General features: G+C 32.2%; 2 protein-coding genes across 5 annotated transcripts in view; both read left to right on the forward strand.

Moving 5' to 3' along the window:
• LOC128192813 (protocadherin-11 X-linked-like) overlaps positions 1 to 22,187 on the forward strand; it is a 36,317-nt gene that overhangs the window by 9,081 nt on the left and 5,049 nt on the right. The window contains exon 2 of one of the 4 annotated variants that reach the window (XM_052865797.1): positions 11,922 to 12,027. The gene's annotated coding sequence lies outside the window, so the exon portion shown is untranslated. Of the gene's footprint in view, positions 1 to 10,776; positions 12,028 to 20,076; positions 20,752 to 22,187 lie in introns of those variants that run through there. The other 3 variants (XM_052865799.1, XM_052865796.1, XM_052865798.1) reach the window with 3 other exon arrangements.
• On the forward strand, positions 281 to 9,343 carry LOC128192816 (uncharacterized). Its single transcript, XM_052865801.1, has 11 exons — positions 281 to 482; positions 2,907 to 2,987; positions 3,161 to 3,214; positions 4,267 to 4,347; positions 4,723 to 4,832; positions 5,597 to 6,094; positions 6,261 to 6,350; positions 6,824 to 7,001; positions 7,578 to 7,651; positions 8,281 to 8,482; positions 8,655 to 9,343. The coding sequence occupies exons 1-11, from the start codon at positions 314 to 316 to the stop codon at positions 8,762 to 8,764; spliced, it is 1,647 nt and encodes a 548-aa protein (XP_052721761.1). The 5' UTR covers positions 281 to 313; the 3' UTR covers positions 8,765 to 9,343.

The raw sequence follows: 22,187 nt of genomic DNA on the forward strand, positions 1-22,187 counted from the left end.
CGGTTATGTTCGTACATTGAAAAAATTTAAACAACATATTTTTTCAATGAATTGTTATTCTAATTGATCTAACTGGTTAATGTTATGTTTTTTAAATAGTATATAAACTTGTATTCTTAAGATTTGTAGCAACAAATATACTTCGTATGTTTCCGTAATTACGTCATGCTCGAATCTGATTGGTCGATTTTAAAGCGGGCTAACGAACGGTTTTTATTGGCCCAGCCACTTCATTTCGAATTTGGACATAGCTTGGGTTCAAGGAGGTCTAGGAGGTGAAAGGTTTTCCTGAATAATTAAGCAAAATTCAACCATGCATGCCCTCGTGGAGTGGATTGAAGAGGAAAAAGTGAGCACGGTCAGTTTAACTCGTGTGAAAGAGCCTAGAAAAGACTTTGACCAGTACCAGGTCGGTGAAATTGTGACTGCCAGCTGCCATGGATTTCCAGGGGTTCACAAGGCGAAGATTCTTGCCATTAAAGGTATTTAAAAAAATCTTTGCATAATTTGAAAGCTTAAGGGTTAGCTTATATACATGTATATATATAATACGATATATATTTATATTATTTTTCATACAAGACTAAATATATGATTTTTTTGAAAATCCTCAAAAACGTTGATAGTTTTTTGCACATTATGTATCGAACTTAAGTGTCTATTAATGAGCTTTTACACAGAAAAGCCTTAAACCGGTATTGTATAGGGTTAAACCTCATAAATATTGTTACCAGTTTTTGAATTTTAAATCGAACAGCGCGCCATTTTGTGTGACGTCCTGTGGTGTAATATTGGCATATTTTCCCCCTAAACTTGCAATTTTGTTAGAGAATATGGTTATTTTCGTTTAGATGTTATAAAGTGTTGTTATCACACATCTCAAAGGACCTAAAATTACATTTAAAAGGTCAAAGCAATCTTCGTTTTTTTAAGATTAGCTTAAATTCAAGATGGCGCCCATTTTAGGCGCATTGCATTGTGGGTAAAACATCCGCCATTTTGGGAGGATTTATAAGTTGTTTTTAACCAAGAATTGACAAAGATTTTTTAAAACTGCATGATTCATTAAATGAAAAGATGGTAATGCTTGTACTCTATTTCGTACTTATTTTGATCTATTCACATTAAAATCTAGGGAATTACATAACGAATAAATACTGAACAAGATATCACTCTTTGAGTATTGGGAGGTGGTAATTTTGATTGTGCCATGATCAAATCCAAAAAAGTCAAAAGCACTGAAAATTGCAATTAATTGTAAATATTCATGCATAAATGAAAAGTTGCATCTGCTGTCAACGTTATTAGTTCTGTATTTTAGATCTTTAAAACTTTCTTAAAAACGATTCTTTTCAGCTTATTGAAAACACATATTGACTGAAATATTACCACTCATTTATATTAATTATTATTTACATTTATTCATCAGAAGCTGCATGAATATCTTTTAATAATTCGTATATTTAAAACAAAATTGCAAGTATAGGGGGGAAAATGTCAATATTACACAACAGGACGTCACACAAAATTACGTTAACATCAAATTAATTTTTTTCTCTTCATTAAACACTGCAAATTGAATATTAGACTGAGACAGTACCTTGTCGTAAATTAATTGGACTATCTATTTGAAGGAAAATATTAGCCTTCGTTGCAGGGATTTTATAATAAGTAACAACATGCACCAATATAGCAACCAATCAGAAAAGGGATTCCCCAACATTAACATCCGTTCTCCATTTTTGAAAAATTAATGGAAAAGCAGCATTAGCCTAAATTTGCAGTCTGACTTTTCATGGTAAGATGGTATACTCTATTAACATTGATGAAACACAATAATACATCAAAGAAACGTCTCTATTGGGAACATTTTTGACAGGAAATCGTTGGAGATGAGCGGTTCTCAGCGAGATTCGTCGAAACTGACAATTTGAAAATTTTTGTCGATCGTCTCTTCCGAAGATATGGAAGAAACAAAATTTGAAAATTATTCAGTCGCGACGAACCTCGTTGAGATATCAAGCCGGTTTAGCGATTATTCAAAATGGCGACCATACATTTTGAATATGATACAGACGTCATCACTGTTCACAGGAAATTGAATTTTTAACAATATTCGAACAGAAATTTTATAACATACCCTAAATAATAACAAACATTGTGTAATTGTTTTAATTTTAGCACTAAAGTCGATCAAAAAACTTTTTGCATACGACTATAAGTTACATTTTTAAACAATTATGTTTGATACATCTTTTTAATTACACAACATTTTAACGAGTTTTCACAAGAACATTGGAAGCTATTTACAATTAACACAATTGTGGGTACTATTCTCATGATAAAAAAAATCAGAATGTCAAAACTCAAATTTTCTTTTTGCCCACTGAGGCGTTTGTTATAGAGACGTACCACACCACACCCAATATTTATAATGGGGAATGTTTACATCTTTTCTCCATTCAGAATACACTCGAAATACATACTGCAATTTTTCAACGTTATCATCCGGGCTTGTTGCAATACAAAAGCTCCGTAGACATCACATTTTTTAGCATTGTATTGACACCTGATAAGCGAACGGGCGTTTCGACTGAGAAAACTTGGAAATTTTTCATACTTTGGAATGAACATGGTTTGAATACTGAAGTATTTATACTTAATATCAAGCAATTAAGCCAAATGTGAATCCAGAATATCTTGGGACATAGTATAGTTATTGTCACAGAGACAATTACAGACTTAAACCTATGAATTGGTGTCTTACGTGGAAATTAAGCCATTGTGTTCTGGTCTTTTTCCATTTCTTCAATAACAAGTACAACATATTTGCAAGGTTCTATAAAACTTCATTAAATCATAAGTTTTTTAAAGATCCCATATAATTTATTCCTGTACCTTTTTAGAGTCATCAACAGAAGGAAAGAAAGAACTTGAGAAGTTAGCAGAGGATTACATTGCCCAGAAAAATCAACAGACACAAAAAGGTAAAACAAAAATAATGCATTGTAATTATTTGTTTTCTTTCCTAATTGTGTTTAATCCTGCACATTGAAAGTAATTTGCTGCAAAAATTTATTTATGTATATAATTTAATATTGAAATGAATAGCTATTTGTTAATCACATTTTACATTATTAATTTTTTTACTTATTTACAGCCACAGAAGTGACTGAACAGGGTAATGACAACAATGTTGGTGTGTCTTCCAGAGGTAAGACAGAGTACCATACTTAAGATTGGAAATAATAGAATCATTTATTATTTTGAGTGTGGGATAGTGATATTCCACCTCAGGGAAAAGATTAACAGTCTAGGAAGAGGCTTTGCAGAGTACTAGATCATGACTCTTGGCCCCAAAGTGGAATTTCATTATTCCTAACAAGTATATATTAAAAAGAAGTCTAACTTTCTGTTACGACATTCAAAAGATTACTTTCAGTTTATCCCTCTTTATGCTTCGAATAGTGCAAGTCAAAATGACAGCATACAACAGTTTTGTTCAATAAATATATGCTAAATTGTTATTAAAGCTGCTTGGTCCAATTTTATATCAATTTTTTTTTGTACAATTATGCTAAGTATGTGTATAATAATAGACATTGTGGTAGTTTCCCCGTTCAATTCATTCAAGAAAACCCGATATGAATCATTTTGAGTAATATCTAAAGATAGATTTAATTCCATTAAACTATGTATCAGTAACTTCAAAAAGTTGTGAAAATTGTATGGATCCAAACAATATTGAACTTTAGTATTGTTCAACCAGACGCTCGACTGTCTCTGTTAATCTCCGACAAGCAAGAGAGACTTGATTTACAGAGACAACCAAGCGTCTGGTTGAACAAGAATATACTGAACTCTGGCATAGAAATACAAATGATGAAAAATGTCTAAACAGTTTGCAAAATAAAAATTTGATTATTTTTAAGGTATCTATAAATAAGTTTCCTTGAAAACAATACTGCAGCTTACATTACATCGAATAAATCAATGTCTTGTCAGCACTAATAATTTTTGCTAAGGTCCAAAACCTTTTGTTTCTGGGTTGCCAGAGTAACTGCACAGAAGAGTTGGTAAAAATCAACCTTCTTAAAACATTTTATTAAAAAAAAAACACCTTAAAGTCTATGCATTCTGAATGATCAACAAGTGTTCCATGAAGCTTACATTTTATCATCAGAATATACAAGAATATGAATATGTGTGTACCAAACCAGTCTTTGTTTAAAAAGATTATATTTGTTTTTATGTTCTCCTTTACAGATAAGCCAACAAAGAAAGGAAGAAAAAGTACTGCTAAGAAGGGAGATACTCCAAAGAAAGCAAAGAATCAAGGGAACAAAGGTACATGTGGTTAAGTAACCCTAAAAATGTTTATATTAAAACATTTTATTTGCTATTGAGTTTTGAATAAAAAAAGTCATTGGTCAAGTTGAGTGATTTGATGAGATTTACCACTATAAAATAAAACTTTTCCGTGGTTCTATTTTTCTAAGAAAATGTTAACCAAATAGTTCTTACCTAGTAAAATTTTATAATGAAATTATATTCAAATGAAACTGGCAACTGCTTCACATGGTTGACACTTTTGAATTATAGAACCTTTTATCAAAAGTGTACTTATTTGTTCTAGACCAGACTGAATGAATAGTTTTATTAGAAAATTAACAACAAATAATATGACGTCAAATTAATTATTTTAATTACTTTTTATTTTAGAAGACAAAGCTGAAAAGGAGAAGAAAAGAGAAGAGAATAAAAGAAAAAAAGAAATCTCCCTTCAGAAAAATGCTGAATTTTTGCAGTCACTCGATGTATTTAAGCAGAAGGTAATTTCAGTTGTATGAAAAAAGTTAAATCAAATTCTGACTTTCTGATGCAATAAATAACTGCAGTGATGTAGCAATTTCCCTACTTTATTTTTGCAAAATAAGGTCAACCACTCCTTACTTTAACTCAATCACAAATTTTTCCTTAAATCATATTTCAGTGATATTAACAATTACCTTTCCTTTAAAGTAATGTTGTGTACATCAAAAATTAAGCTAGTTAAGTCAATTTGCCATAACAACGTATGACTGATCTTTGAAAAAACAATCTGGAAGCTATTTGATAATCTATATATTGAAATAACACATTGTCACAAAATGGCTGATCTCTGATCTGATCAAACCACATTTCGTTTTATTAAAAGGATTTTATCGATGATAACATGTAACTTACTGTAAAAACGAGTGGATAAAGTGTCGGGCTTGTGATTCCTACATTCAAAGTTCGAATCCCGTAGGAGCTTTTGTTGTTACTGACTGAATTAAAAAATTTTTATATTCATTTTTTATCCCCAATCTGCAAATTTTCTGCATATTTGACACACGTAATTTTTTTTTTCGTTATCTCTTTTATAATCAAATAATTTACTGTAAAGTTAAGTGACTTTTCCCTGGTGTGTTATTTCACCTACATACATTTCCTTAATTGATAAGAATGATAAACTACAGTTGTTGTTTTTTTTTGACAAATATTGTATTGGGTACACTATGTATAGTATATGGATGAACAAAATATCTCAAAATGGTTGGTTTTTTTTTTACAGGTTACTTCATCAACCCAGCCAATGAGGACCGCAGAAGAACAACAAAACCATTCTAACTCACATGCCCCCCATCAGCAATGGAGACAGGAGGCAGTTTGGAGTAACCCCCAGTCTGCAGCATTCAGTTACGATGCACCAGGCCATCATCCTTATCAGGCTGCACAACCTTTCAGCTTTACCGGTAATCCAGAGCAGAATCAGAACAACGCATTCCATTATGGGAATCAGTACTCGTACAGCAGTCCAAGTCATCAACCATATTCACAGCCTGACAGTACTTCTGCCAGTCCCTACTTCGCCCATCATGCATCACCGTACCATGGTTCATTACCTGGATTTCATCAGGAACAGCATTACAGTACTCCTGCTTCAAGTCAACAGCGAGGATTCAATGCTCCAGCCTCTGCTGACCATGATAAGACCTACCACCCATTGCGACCAAACTTTTCCAAATCATATCTCCCTGCTGCGAGTTCTCAACAATCTGCTCATGCTGAGGTAATACAATGAATTGGTATCAAATAATTAAGTCTTCTGCAGACTCTTATCTGTTATTTGGTCAAGTTTGTTTTTTATTTCAACAATGAGACTGAAACAAATGTCTATAAATAGCCATGCTTCAATCAAATGATACATCATTAACCTCTTAACTTATATATTGCAGTTGCCAGGAAGAACATCTTCGGCTCAAGATGGTGACCAAATTCTGGATGACTTTCTAGAAAGAACAGATGGGATGGACGATTCAAATGAGGTAATATTGAAGAAATAGTATTCAAGGGATGAATAGTATTATAGAAAATACTAGCTTAAGAAAAATTTTCACTAGATTAAACAGTAAATACTGTATAAAGTAAGAAGCAGCTAATGTTTAAACCAAAACTGTACTTTGACACAGGTCATGTCTGAGTTAACTCTAAGGCTATATCTTTTACTGAAACTTTATTTAATTTTTTTTTTATCAAATGCCATTAATTAGACAAGTTTTTCCCACATTCAGTAATATTTGGGATTCAATTTAAGACTATTATTATGCTCATCTATACTTTTTTGAAACATGCCATTTTAACTTCAGGAAAGAAGTATACATATGGACAAAGTTGGCCATCATTAATGAACCCACGCATTTAATAAAAATTGTTATGTGGGGCTTTCTTAAGGTGAAACACCAAGTGAAGTCTGTGTTTTGTAAAACTGTTATTATTTTCTTCATTTTTCCTTTCATAGGAAATCTCCCCTATGAGTCCTGAGGAACCCTTGACTGCTGAAACCAATGAAAGGGAAGATTATAAAGCTCTGCTAGAAGCAAAAGAACAGGAGCTCCAGCGTATGAAGCAGAAACTGTCTAAAGCAGAAAAGGAGTTGGAAAAATACAGAACTTCCCATTCTCAGTCTAAACAGTCAGGTAATAAATCAATTGGAGCGAACTTTAAAAAACTATAGATTTTTAAAAACTATAAACTGGTTTGAAAACTCATTGTTATAATTTGAAATGAATATTATTTTTTTAACTTGTAACATATGAATATGAACTTATGAAGATAATTTAAAATCATTCATAAAAATACTAATTATTTGAATGGTTTTTCATCATATTAGGACTATTAATGACTACAAAATTAAGCACATTTAGGATTATTTCATAACTGTTCATGGGAATTTTAACATAATTTGTGTCAACATTCTTGAATTGAAAAAAAATGACCAACTATGAAAATTTATATTTAAGAACACTGTTCAATTTAGCTCACAACAAGAAACTATTGATTATAGTTTTTGATCATTTGTTAAGAATACCTGCATTTTTACTGCCAAATAACTAAATGTACTATTGGGACAATCATATACCAAATATATATTTAAAAAATGATCTATGTATGATCTTGGTAAATTATTTCAAGCCAAAAATTGATATTTTTTATCTGTGTAGTGTCTTGTTTGGAACATGTAACCATTAACATGTTCAAATCTTATTATTTAGGCGAGTGGAAGACCCAAACAGATGGCATGCCAAGAGCAGGTGTTGTTCCTAAAGAAATAGCTGAAAATAATGGAGTAAGTTATTCTCTTAATACCTATTTATACTGATAACTAATAAAAAAAAAAAAGGTTCCAAATAAAATGAATATGGCCTTATAATATTGGAAGGAATTTCTGCCTTGGGATTTTCACACCCAGGAGGGTGGGGTGGAGGGTGGTTTCAGTTGGAAGTTTGCTTAAATATTGACAAAAAAATATAAAAATCTCAAAAGAGGAAAAATTTATTTCTTTTCTTTAGAATTTTTAAAAGAAATAAAAATTTTGATAAATGAACTACCTTGCAAACATTGTACCATTGAAAAAAGCAACAAAAAAGTTATAAGCGGGAGGTATTTCAATGGGGGCAAGAGGCGATTCCAAACAAACAATAATTCTATTTTTGGACTAATGTAGTTCTTGAAGAACTACCAGGTCACTGATTTTATTTTAATTAATTCAAAACAATTGTAGTGGTTCAAAGTGAGAATATGTTTATTTTAAATTTACAAGATTTTTTAAAAACTGTTTAATATTAATATTGACGATTATGTCATTAATGAAGAACCAAACTCAACAGTTCTAAATTTATAAAAATTGAAAGTTTACTGAATGATATAGTAGGAAGGAACAAAGGCAGTGTTTTATTGTAATTTTTCATATTCCAGATGATGGAGTTGTTGCCGCAAAGAGGGATTTATGTCTATCCCAAAGACATCAGAATAGCTGGGAAAAAAGAAAGTGGTACAGCAATGGCCAGATTCCTAATGTCCATCTTTTACACAAATGAAGAGCTGATAGAGAGAGGAAATCTAATGGGGAAAAATGGAAAAAGAGGACTGGACAAGAAAATTGTTGATGCAATCGTTGGTAAGACAAATAACCATTTAACTAAATTCTTCTTCAATGAATTTTTCATGTGAGGGAAAAAAGTGATTACCTTTCTCTTCAGTTATTTGAAATTGTCCTCTAATTCTTTTATGACTTCAATTAACTCATTAATCTTAAAAATGTTTGATATCCTATTCTTATGCATTTTCAGACTATGCCACCATCAAAGGAAAGGATTCAGGGGCAGAAATAAAGTACTCCATGCGTACCAAAATCAGTGCAATGGTCAGCTCTAACCGGAAACGAAATTCAACACTGTGATGCAATTTACTGAATTGAAGACCACCGTTTAACTACTCATTAACTTTTTTATGAGGCCTATAGACATACCGATTCTCCAAATGGAAAAGACCTGACATTTGAACTTTTTAAAAAGTTTCTTCTGATAATGTTTGCTGTGATATACATATTTTTATTCACATTTTGTGATTTAAAAGTCTTTTTGTGATGCATGTTTTTTATATTTATCACAATTTAATATCAGTATTGTTGTTTTGCTGTTTTTAACTGTAATACATGTTTATGCTTGAGATTTTAAGGACTGTGATATATTTGAATAATGAATTAACCTCAAGTGTGTTTATGCTGATAAAACTACTGATGCATTTTAATAGTAGCTGAGTAATTAATATATTTATTTTCCTAAATGTTCTATTTATTTGCATGTTGCATGTTTGGCCTTTAGACTTGTTTTTGTTAATTAGTAGCTATGTTCATTAAATGGCATTTTAAATTAATAGTAACTATATAGGAAGTACATTTAATTACTTGTTATCTATTTAGTTTAATAGAATGCTGTTTTAGTATATATTATATGATATAATTTGTCTGTCAATAGTAGCTGTGTTATGTATACTTTATAGTATTTAATACTGTTAATTGTTGCTATGAAATGAAATCAACATATGTAATTCTATGAAGTTTGAAAAATATTTTATTTACGTTTTGTTTTAAATTTGATTGATGTTTTGTTTTATATTTTTTTTATTTAATAATAATATTTATATTTTTCTGAACCATTCAAAAGCTCCTAAAAAGTGTAACTCAAATGTACCTAAAAGTATAACTCAAATGTACCTAAAACTATAACTCTGATGTACCTCAATTTGTAACTCAAATGTACCTAAAAGTATAACTCAAATGTACCTAAAAGTATAACTCAAATGTAACTAAAACTATAACTCTGATGTACCTAAAACTATAACTCTGATGTACCTCAATTTGTAACTCAACTGTACCCAAAAGTATAACTCAAATGTACCTAAAACTATAACTCTGATGTACCGCAATTTGTAACTCAAATGTACCTAAAAGTATAACTCAAATGTAACTATAACTCAAATATAACTAAATCTATAACTATAGATGTACCTCAATTTATAACTCTGATGTAACTAAAAATGTAACTCATATATAACTCTAGTTATACTTTAGTTATAGACATACTAGGTACATTTGAGTTATACTTATAGGTACATTTGAGTTACTTTTTATAACTGTTTTGTAACTATTTTTGTAACTATTTTGTGCCTGTTCTACCTATTGGATGAAAAATAAATCATTGACAGTTATACTTTGGTCATGACTTTTTTGTACCTTATTGCAGAGGCACAAAAAAGTCATAACTAAATGATGCAACTTTGGAACCGATTAGAAGTAGTGGTTCCAAAGTTGCATGACTTAGTTATGACTTTTTTGTAACTATTTAAGCCCTTGAAAGTTATGACTTTTTTGTAACTTTTTTTGGTATGGGGAGCATCTCTGACTGACTGACAGATCCTCTGTATTTTCCAGATTGATTGTTTACAATGTCAACACTGAATGTTTACCTATAGTATTACTTTCCAATTAGCCCATGTCGCGTTGGGCAGGTGAGGAGGGGGGATAACAAAGTTCAGAGGAAGGGAGACTGATCTCCCTTCTGATCCCAGTTTAAAGAAAATCGGACAAAACATTGATGACTGGCTTTCACATGTTTTGTGGCCTTGTGTAAACACTAGCCTGGGTCAACCATCGTCCACTTTTATAAATGTTAAAGTGTATATTCTCCACATTCATAATAGAGAGAGGAAGTGCTTGAAAAATTACAAGTAAAATGAATTATTGTGTTTTATTGATTTCTCTATTTAATATGCACTGCAGTCCTCTTTAATTTATTTAAAGAAAAATTCTGAATTTCCAACTTGTCAAAGTTGAGTCAATAGAAATAGATGTATATAAGGCTGTTCATCACATACAATAGAGTCCTGATATATGTACGGTACATGGGATGACAGAAAAACCTGGACTGGGTAAATTGTTGTCCACTGTGTAACAGCTACAATGTATACTATGTACCATACAGCTATTATATCGGATATACATGTACGTGTCTCATACTGAAAATTACTGTCAATTGCACAGTCTTTGTAATCATGGAAACTGAACTAAGAAAGGAAATACACCGAGTAGCAACCCTGAATGGACTATTCTAACAGACTTGTATATCATATTTCATTTGAGAAGTTAACCCTGTATCTATAGGCCAGATTAATGAAGGATTCAGGGTTATATCACAGACAGAACTGACCAACAGTCACCGTGGTCAAACTGCTGGGATCATTAAAGGATATATCATGCTTACCCAGCAATTAGGCCTATATGTGTATCTGGCATTGAGGAAACTAAGTGGTCAAAGTGAGTTGGTCAGTAACAGAGGTGACCCCAGACAGGCATGTTAGGAGGTGGACACCCAAACTGATGCTATCAACAGATCTCCTGGTCCTAAGCTTTCTCTAGCTATTGTTACTGAAAGACAACTCCTAATCTTCTATTTACTTCTCATCTGTTTAGCCGTAAATGACTGTTTTTAAATATCTTTAAGTTGAATTTTTGACGTAACTGAGGTACTTTAGAGATCATGTATGTTGACAGGTTTGTTGTACATTTATCTGTGGATTAATTGATGGAATGAGAGCATGAATCAGATCTGTTTTTCAGAGCATCTTTGTCAACTTTATATGTATTTGAGATGTTTGAAGTCCAATTAAATTGTCAAAAATGTTCTGAACAGTTTGTTTGATCTTTAAATTTTCACTGTGAAGTGTGATATAAAAACTTGCAATTGAGCAGGCAGTGATGCCTATAGCCCAATCAATGGGTGGAGCTCAGAAATCTGTCTCGGAAATTCCAACGATGACAAGTTATTGAAAAGATGCCTCTGATTTTATGATAATGTTTGACAGCTGGTTAGCGAACCAAGGCAAAATTGCACAAATGATTTGAAAATATGAGCTGAAAAACACAATTTTTATAGGAAGAAAATCACTCTTTTCTGATCAAGTGACACCCAAGTATCAAACGAAAATAATGTGTTTACATTTTGCATGCCTCCAACAGCAATACCACACGTCTTAATCAGAAGTCTCTTACATTACAGATCACCTTGCGCTGAATACCCCGAGAATCACATGGTTTCACCCAGAATTTAAATCACTGTCGATAGCTTCAGAGATATAGGAACACTTTAATCATTGGTTATCCAGGTAAGTTTTATTTTTTCATTAATACTGATGAAAGGATTATATGAATGATGTTTAAATTCTCTTCAATTATTTTTTAAGATTACCTTTGCCCATTGATAAATTTGTTAAATGGTTATGGATGTATATTATAGTTGAATCTGGGTTTTTTTTTTTTTTTAAGTTTAAATGTTTAATTGTTGGGGAATTAAGAAACTATCGGTATATCTATTTCTGGTTGAACTACCCAGTACCCTGATGGGTGTTTAAGAACTTTATTTTTACCAATTATATGCTAAAATATAAATTTCTGCAAAAATGGAATTCATGCATGTACAATAGATGTACCATGTAAAATGCCAAACGATAATAAATTATGATACACTAAATCATACACTAATATAATCTCACACAAAATTAATGTTTAAATAACCTGGGATCAAGTTTATACATTTGCAGCATTAATTTTTGTATTTATTTTCAATTTCACGAGTAATTTTTAGTACATGTATATAAAAAAAAATTGTATGACTACTTAACATTTGATTCTTAAAATACAGTAATTATTTCTATTCTTCGACAGTTGAATCATTTTTGCAATTACTGATCTAATATCTCATGCAATCTGCATGCTTTGATGATAAACCAGCAACATAATTGTTTCTGTAGAAACTGTTTTTCTTTCTGTTTTAATTTCTTTTTTTAATTGCACAAATCTAAATACTCAAATTGTACAAAAATGAATTTGACAGGGTCTTCTTCAAGCTCTCTACTTTAACACAGCTAGGTTTTAATGTACCGGTACTGTACAGTACATGTATTTGGTAAATTACGAGTACATATAAAGTACTACATGAAGTGTTTTGCTGGACAAAAGGCTTTCTTTCATGAATGATGTCTAGAATAGTTCTCATTATCATGGATACCCGAGTACCTGTACGAGAATATGAGTTGATTAAATTAGAGAGAGTGAAAGGATTATCTATGGAGGTGTAGGTCCTCCTGTCACAGTGACCGTCAGAATTTAATTAAATCGTGGTCACCCAGCAGGGGGGGGATAACTCATTGTTATCAATGTCATTACTAAGCCCCATTAACACTTAAACCAGTGATATACTTTAAAACTGAACATATGTAGCTACTTTAACAACTCTGCTTTAATTAATCAGTCAGAGGAAATGCCAATTTGCTATTTTCTATAATCATTTTCAGATATTGATATTTTATGATAGGTTATTAGCAGATAGTCCAAATATCTATTGACATTTACAGGAAATTTGGCATAATGCTAAAACTGCATGAAAGCAGACTTTATGGACGATATTACAGGTATCATTTTAGGACTTGTTCTCTCTCAGTTTCATTTAATGCCATTTTGAGTTTAGTTTTGTTTAATCAATACCAACAGCCTTACATGCTTCATGTTTTATGATTGTAATTATGGTATAGTGTTTCAAAGAGCTCAACTCAGATTTTATTGGTAAAAATAATTCTGATAAAAACTATGCTATAAAAGACGATAATTGGTAGGCTTTATTACAGGATCATGCTCATATTTATCATTATTTTTTGTTGCCCTCACTAAACCTGCTTATGATATTATTATTTCTGTGTAGACAAGTAAAGAATTGTAGATCTACAACCATGCGTGGTTTCTTGTTAAACAGAATTTTATTCGAATCAGTGGGCAACTTAAGCCATGAAACAATTTACATCTATAATCTGTAACAATTGGCCATCAAAAAGCCAACATGAATATCCCAGGTAGCTATTGAACAGGTTGCATGTGATTAAAGCAGGCCTCAGTGACTTTATGAGATTTCTTCAATTTCTGTATTAAAGGACTAATGGCTGACTTTCAGGCCTGACTGGCTTGTTACATTAGCCATGCTTCTTGCAGGCACCACCTGTTGTCAGGGGCAGCCACCACTCCAATCAAAAATCCAAGTGCCACCCACTTCATAAAACTGACACTCTGTGATCCTTTTTTAGGTTTAATCTGTTACATTAATCAGCTAATGTACCAGTTCAATGTGGACTTGATTTTAAGTATGAAAGGAGACAAAATCCTCTGTGCTGGAGTTTTGTATGAATATATGTACAATAAATAAAATATTCCTGATAAAAATGATTAATTAAAGCTGCTTGAAACTACAATTTTTTGGGTCAAGACATATCAAATAATTTTCCATACAAACCAATTATTTTAGAAAGTTATAGACTTTCACCTTTTTACACCAGCAGAATCGGTCTCCTTTCAAAGATAGAAGCATGAAAAATAAATTTTAAAAATTTCTATATCAAGCAAATGCATCATGAGCATTTTAATACAAGGGAACATTTGGTGTTGTCCCCAATTGACTGGGTTTATTCAATCCAAATATTATGCATCGATTGTAAATAAAACAAACTTCAGAAAGATTATAGGAAAAAATGTGCACAGGGAGGAAAATATTTTCAAAATTGGAAATCAACGATTTTCAGTCAATGGAAATCAACGATTTTCAGTCAAAAATCCTTTCAAAAAAAAAATTTTCAGTCGGTCGTAAGATTTGCCAAAACATTTTTGAAACCTTATTTCATTTATTTATAATGAATGACAAAGTCATAATTCAGTCATGCCCACCTTGACGCAAGGGATAAATTTTTAAAACGGGCAAAATAATGCAATACTATTTAATGTAAAGTTTGTTTTGTAAACAAATTTTGTATATCATTTTTCCATTTAGTGCAATTAATAAAGTGATTGTACTTTTCTCATTAATACCGTATGTTTTCATGATGGAAGAAATAATTTGAGAAGTTTATGATGCTAGCAATATTAAAGTGGTTTACTGAATATATGTAGTTTTCCTGGCAGTCAATGGTGTTAAGGAGCACCAGCTGCCTTATGATACATATACCCGGTACTAGAGCCTGATCTCCTTGACAATGTATGTTACAGGAGAAGTGGAGTTGTGGGCAATCAGAGGCTCAGTGGCACCAGTTTATAAAAGACTGGACCAATCCCCTCCCTTAGATGACAAATTTATGTGGCTACCTTGTCCAACTATAACTGAACCATCCAAAACTTAAGAAAGGGTTGTTTGTTATGGCTTAAACAAGTGTTTGTGGAATCTGGATTATGAGTTAAAAGCAAACTAACAAATAAAGCCAACCCACAGTGAACGCCAAAGATTTATGATGATTTGTTTTCAATATCCCAGTTGGTTTAAGAAATTGAAATTGAGGGGCACAATTGAAAGAGGCCATATTTTAAAAGACCACAAAAGACAGGTATTGACATATTGGAGATGATAATATCTAGTTTTACCCCCATTAAACTTTTTTGTTCCCGAGATTTACATCCATCCGTCTATAATATGGTGACGAAGAAGCATTAGCAAGAAGCACTTGTATGACAAATATTTTTGATCAATGCAGTTTCATTCTGATGAAATTGTAGCATTAACCCTTATCCATTTTATTTTTTTTAACTTTTGTAATCAATGCTCTCTTTTTTCTTTGTCCAAAGAAAAAAAAGAAATTTAAAAAATTGTGTCCTAGCTTACTTAAACTTGTGAATTTGAAACCTACACTTCTAGGTATTGCATCTTTCTATAAAAGAATTTATTTTGCCTGAGGTTGAAGCACTACTGTGTGTTTATAAATTTGTTCAAAGATGTTGAATATTAGATTACGGTCACCAAGTCATCATAGTTAGCTGTAAGTGACAAGGAATAATTACTTTCTCTGCTTGAGACCAGAGGATAGGAGACACTTATGGTTCAGACCAAGGTTGTGGTAACAGCTATATGTTGAGGGCCAGAGGGAATCTGGACTAGTTCACAATGCCAGATATTTGAAGGAATCGGCGAGGGGATCCCTGATTGGTGACTCATGGACACACACAGTCCTTGTACCAAAAGCCCGCCTCACACCTCTCCTCTTTTATCTCATACATGATGAATTAGTTGTGTTAAAATCCTTTCCATTTTAAAGGTATATGCTTTTGGGGAATTTGACAGGGTCCCCATTTAGATGAGTAATTACAATGTCATACTAAGCAGAACTACAGCAAGTTTAACACCTTATAAGGCAGCTGGAAGCTTCGTCTATATAGAAAAAAATGGATGGTTTTAAAGATGGTTTAGTGATAACATTGAAATTTTTCTCAAAAACTGAATCATAGACTAATTTGACAGGAGCACTGATGCTCACAGCTTGACTGGACTTCAGTCATTTTGACACATATCAGCAGCTGTTGGTCACTCAGATCTAGAAGATTAATCAATTGCAATTTACACTTTTACCATCGATTACTAGTACATCTACTTAAATGTATCTAAGCCCTAAAAATTATTCGTGAAAATTCAAAATCAGTGCTCTTCTATTTAGAAGCAAACAAAATTAGGTATTCCTCATTAAATTAAATTTTATTTTTATGCTTGTTTATGTTATGATAGTGCAAGAGAATCCCATTTACCAGTTTGTCTAATGCCACTGAATGCATTACATGTATTATCACAGACTTTCAATTAAACTTGCTTTGTCCAGCTTTCGCCTATTTACTTTCAATTGAAAGGGACGGAGAATATAGATCTACTGACAGTTTACCAAAAAAAAGATAACCCTGGTATTTTGCTGTCTATCTCATTTTTGTGTGAAATTTTAAGGTAATTTATGACTTCTTGTTTACCTTATTGTTGACATACATAAAGTACATTGTGTATAAATCAATGTAAATATAATTATTTTTTTAAGAATGAATGATGTTTTTAAAAAAAAGACATGTTATGGGGGCTTTGACATCAAAATTTAGACAAGCAACTTATAGCATCATTAAAGATCAAAAGACTAAAGAGTAAAACCTTGTTTGTGAGAGGGAAATTTAATGAGATGTGAAAATATTTAAAGAAAGCTGAGAGCACTTAGCTACTTTTGACACTGCCTTGGTAACTCCCATTGCTCCATTTAACCAAAAGTTTTCAGATATTTGTTAAAATAGCCTGCCTGATTTACTGTTAATGAAAATTAAGTCCGACTGACAGGCTGTCTAGAAGAGGGCTTAGTGTCCATTGATAGCAGACTATGTAGAACCACTGGACAGGAATTGTCTGTTTGTAATTGGGTAGAAAATCTTCAGGTTAGTGTATTTTGTGTGTGCTGATAGGAGGTAGATTTATCAAAACACTGGCACAAAGCAGCATTGTGTGGGCACCCCGGGATAGCCATATTTGGACATTTGATTCTGAATGTCTCAGGGTTTGGGGGATGATACAGATCAACTCTCAGCCTCCGGCAGTTGATTAGAAAAGGGGAGTTAACTTTGTTAGCTCAGGGTCAAGTGCTTCACATTTGTTTGAAGTCTTTCATTTCACTGACTCGGGAGAAAAATTTAAATTTAATGTGTGTTCTGGGATTGATTCGGCTTTTGAGGTTTGTAAAATAATTGGCATTGCACCTTAGATGCCCTATAAAATATATATTATGATAACAATGATCTGTAGCAAAAAACAAATTCACAAAAATTTGATTTTAAAAAAATGTTATTTTTTGTTATGATGATTTTTATTTCAGTTTAATATTTATAATTGGTGTTTGCAGGTTTGATCGTTATTGTTAATTTCTGTCAGTACATGTATCTGATGACTTTATTTTTTTATATGGATTTAACAAATATATCTTTGAAATTTGTTTACTTGATTTAAGTTGATTATAAATTTTTAACATTGCTGTGTTACAGACAACATGTTAGACTGAATGGACATGTTAATCCTTATTTGTTTAAGCTATTGGCTTAATAGCAGTTGATTTAATTTACACACACTAATTCAAACAAATTCAGTAATCCCTGTCTTTTCTTACTCTGTGTTTGCAAAGAATTACTAGATTACCACACAAACGTTAACTGTGTATGAAGAGCTAGATCATTTGGCAGTGGTCTTTTGAAAATCTAGGGGAAATAACTCACGCCAAACAGAAAAGCCAGATCAAAAAGGTAATGTGTATAGGCATCAAAGGCCCGGGGCCAGAGATAAAAAACCTGTGGACACAGGAATACATGATTCCTATCTACTGTAGAGAATGTGTGAAAATCAGAATGAAGTAGTTAAATAATTGAAAGACAGTTAAGGCAACTTTTCACCTCTGCAGCTATAGCCAAAGGGGAAGTACATAGTGTTTTGTGTGAAAACATGCATGAACACAAACTTTGACAGAAACGATTGTTTAAGAATTAATGTATACATGTACCTATTATTCAATTTTTTAAAATAGATTTAGTTTTTCTGAGATCGATTTTCTCCAATTTTTAAAGAAAAATTAGCAAAATTGGATCAATTTATTTTTTGTACACAAATATTTTTTAAAAATAACGAGAGAGAGAAAGAGAGAGAGCAAATTTTAAAGTGAATAAGTTATCATACAGTGCAAAATTGAACATTATATTAATTAAAGCTAGTGAAATGTGTGCATGTACTACAAATGTATTCAATTAGGGTATTCATTTCATAGCATTTTCTTCACATTACGAGTTTAAATAAGTAGATATAAAAAGAAGTTACAGTGTATTAAATGACTGTTGCACACAATTTGCAAATTGCTTGTGGACATTTGTTTTGTAGTTTGATAGTAGCACTTTGTGGACCACCTGAGTACTAATGTTTATGGGGTAACTTTTATGTTATACTTAGTGTTAGTTGTTCATAAATTACCACCAGGGGTTAGAGTTTGTCACTAATGGCCATTACTGTAAGCCTGTGATTGATACATCACAAGGCCTCCCAGATGGACTAAGGGGGGAGCCCTACACCCCATTTCACACATTGTCACACCAAACATCAGGCCCATTACAGAATATTGACCAGTTACACCCATTTATTACACTAATGGCTGCAGATCACAAGATCTCTGTTATTTGGTGGGGAGAGAGTTTGGAGGGTGGATGTGGACCACATTACAAAAAAAAATTCATAGCAGTTTGTCCAGCCAAAGAATATCAGCTGTGCATTGACCACTGTGCTTCATAATTAGGTGGTCATTCAAGAATATCTGCTGAAGAGAGAGTTGGAAAATCAATGAGGATGGCAGTCAGCATGGGACTTAGTAAGCACTGGGTTTCTCATCCTTAGAGGTGTGTTATAATTCTTATTGGTCATTGATTTCGTTGTCACTGATTAAGTTAATTATCCTTTGAATAATTAATGAAGGGTTTTGTGATTGCTATGCATTGTTACATATGGCTTTTGTATTTGTTGCACAACCAATTTGGTTGACATATGATGTTACATATTGTATAGAATACCAGGGTTTTATATATTAGTATATATGTCTTGGATAATGTCATATTAACCCAAATGAAATGGTAATTCAATTACCCCAATAGAAGCCAAAAGTGAATTTAATTATACATTCTAGGTTATTGCTTCTTTAATTCATTCTGATGAAAAATTGATATTGCTATTTGGACATTTCCAAAGACATTTTTAATATAAATTGCATTAGTTGTTATCAGCAATTGGAGAAAATTCATAAGATAGGAATGTCCAGTGTTATTGTAAATGTTCAATAGTTCCATGCCTCTCTTGCTCCTATTTCAGTAAACAGTCTGACATGTGTATGCCTCTTAGTGTAATAAATCACCCAGAAAGCAATTCTTAAGGCCCAATACAGTCTCAACAAAGCTCTATTAATTTAATAATTCATTCAATATTAAAAAGAATATGGCAGTAGTATTTTGTTTTGATTGGAGGTCCATTTAAGTCCTTCAAGTTGGGTGAAGGAGATATCACAGTAGACTAGAAGCATCTTGAAGAATGTGAAAGTTTACATAAAGTATTGGATGGAATGGATCCTAGCTCGCATGTTTTATTGAACAAACCGTCCCAGATTTCAAGTGTCTTTGAGTATTTGAAGTTTTTATATTTTCCTTTTATCTTAAATAATAATTCAACAGTCTGAATTATTAGTCATCATGTATTGTGTGTAAAAACTTTGTACTATACACAAGACAGGTGTACATGAATCAGAAATGACATATGGCATATCACCTTGAAAGTAAAGAAATTAATACATATATACATTGTATAAAATATGAAAAATTTTTTTTAAAAGGAAAATTGGCTGTAAACACTTTTATTAAAAAAAAATGTAGGCAATAAGGTTTTTAATTTGAATCAAAGATAAACAGTATTAAATTTCACATGCCCTAAGGTTTTCTACCAGGTTAATTTAAAACTGCATGATCAAGCTTTGATGTATACAATATGTGTCAATTTTTTTTGTGTAATGTGCTAATTCCTGGTGTTAATTGTTCTAATATAATTCATAGTGGTTTGATTTTGTGATTTATTTATAAGGTGTAAAATTAGATTACCTGTAACCTGTGGCCACAGGTACGAGGGAATATTTCTCACCTGGACAGTAACTGAAATTTACATGCAGTGGTTAATTGCTTGGTAAATAAAACACTTGGGACAATCAGGGGGAAGGAGGTCCACACATTAAGGCATTTGTTTATACTGTTAACAACAGATTTTTGATGCCTTTTGTTGTCCAATTTGAAAATATTGACAAGTGGACTTGTAAAAGAGGAGGGCTTTAAATCTGAGCTTTCTACTTGTTCCACGGGGGTTGAGTCTTGGAGAGGGAGAGTAAGTGCTGGACTATTTTCCCTACTGATTGAGGACTGTCACTATCTTATTGACTCTAGTATTTGTGATACTGGAAGAAGTGGCTTCAAGAGTTTGGGAATTTCTGTAAGAATTGGTAAGTTTGGCCAAAATATTTCCTTTTATTTACCAAGACAGTTTTAGGGGGACATTATACTGTAGTCATACACACTTGGAGTATTTCTGACTGACTTGGTATATGTTTTAGCAAACTTAAGGTAAGAGACATGTGTCTGAAATCAATTAATTGTGCCTGCTTTTAATTAAGAAATATAACTTCTGTGAGCTGGTTCATATATTTTTTTTATAGAATCTTCAAACAATAATTAATAGCTGTGAAAAAATAATCAAATCCAAATAAAAATTTGTAAACTGATAAATCATTTTATATATACAGATGTTTGATTTTAATCAATTAGCAATACTGTAATATTATTATTGAATTTTATAGAAACCATACAATTTAAGGGTTTTATATATAGAATTAGAATTAAGAGTTTAAAGTTATAAAATATATTGATAAATATAAATTCTTCAGTTACTTGTTTTTTGTATTTATGGTAAGAAAAAAAATAATAATTAGATATGCACTGTACTTTCCATGAACAACGCACTATATATTTTCTATGACACTCTATTGACCTTAATTAAAAAAAGATTGTTTGATAGGAGTTTTGCGATTGCAAAGATTCTGGTATATCATTGATAGGATGGTTGTAGGATATTGTAATACCCATTCTTTGCTGGGAGGCTAGAACAGGTTCAGTTAATTTATAAGACAATTTCCTTAAACAGAAACAGTAAGGGGGATGTTTAGTTTGGGTTTCAGGACCCCAGAGGATGTTTGTCCCTCTCACAGCTTGCCTGTCTATTATCTACATCAATACCTTTCATCAAGGTAAACAATGCGGCTCTTCAAAGCTTCTAGTCCAATTTGGTGCCAGAGAGCTATCAGTTATTGTGGAAACCTGCTATCTGCACTCAGATAAAATACCCCAGAAACATGTAATAATCCAAATTTGTCTCTATGATACATGAAAAGGTGGAATTCATAATTATTGCAGGCCTTTCATCAGTTTTTGAGGCACCAGCGAAGCATAAAATCAAGTAATTTTGTGAGCATGTATGAATTTAAGTGCATTATTATAATCCTGTATCAAACAGTATGAGAATCGAGGAACTGCTGGGATGTTGTTCATACTGACTCTCTTTTAATCTGGGATCCGTCTATTTGACCAGCAAATATTAACCTCCCTCCTGTCTTGATAAATTTCTTATTACATGATATTGACACATTTTCTATTGAAAGTGACACCCAGGTAGTGAGATGAGGTGATCCAGGTAATCGCTGGGTGTTCAGGTGTGATCTCAATCAGGTCGGAATGTTCCTCACAGAGTAAATCAAAGATGTTTGGTGGAAGCTTGTTGTATAAATTTTGGAGGTTTTAAAGCTTCAAAGCTGGGCATGTTGTCAGGTGACAAGGGCTGGCAGTGCTATGTATATCTTGCGTGCAGGCTTTCCCCTTGTTAGGA

This window comes from Crassostrea angulata, chromosome 7 (assembly GCF_025612915.1).
Source record: "Crassostrea angulata isolate pt1a10 chromosome 7, ASM2561291v2, whole genome shotgun sequence".
Classification (NCBI taxonomy): domain Eukaryota; kingdom Metazoa; phylum Mollusca; class Bivalvia; order Ostreida; family Ostreidae; genus Magallana; species Magallana angulata.

Coding starts and splice junctions, on each gene's coding strand:
- LOC128192816 (XM_052865801.1), top strand. CDS start 314: ATGCATGCCCTCGTGGAGTGGATTGAAGAGGAAAAAGTGAGCACGGTC. Junction 3,215..4,266: donor TGTTGGTGTGTCTTCCAGAG/GTAAGACAGAGT, acceptor TCTCCTTTACAG/ATAAGCCAACAAAGAAAGGA. Junction 6,351..6,823: donor GGATGGACGATTCAAATGAG/GTAATATTGAAG, acceptor TTCCTTTCATAG/GAAATCTCCCCTATGAGTCC.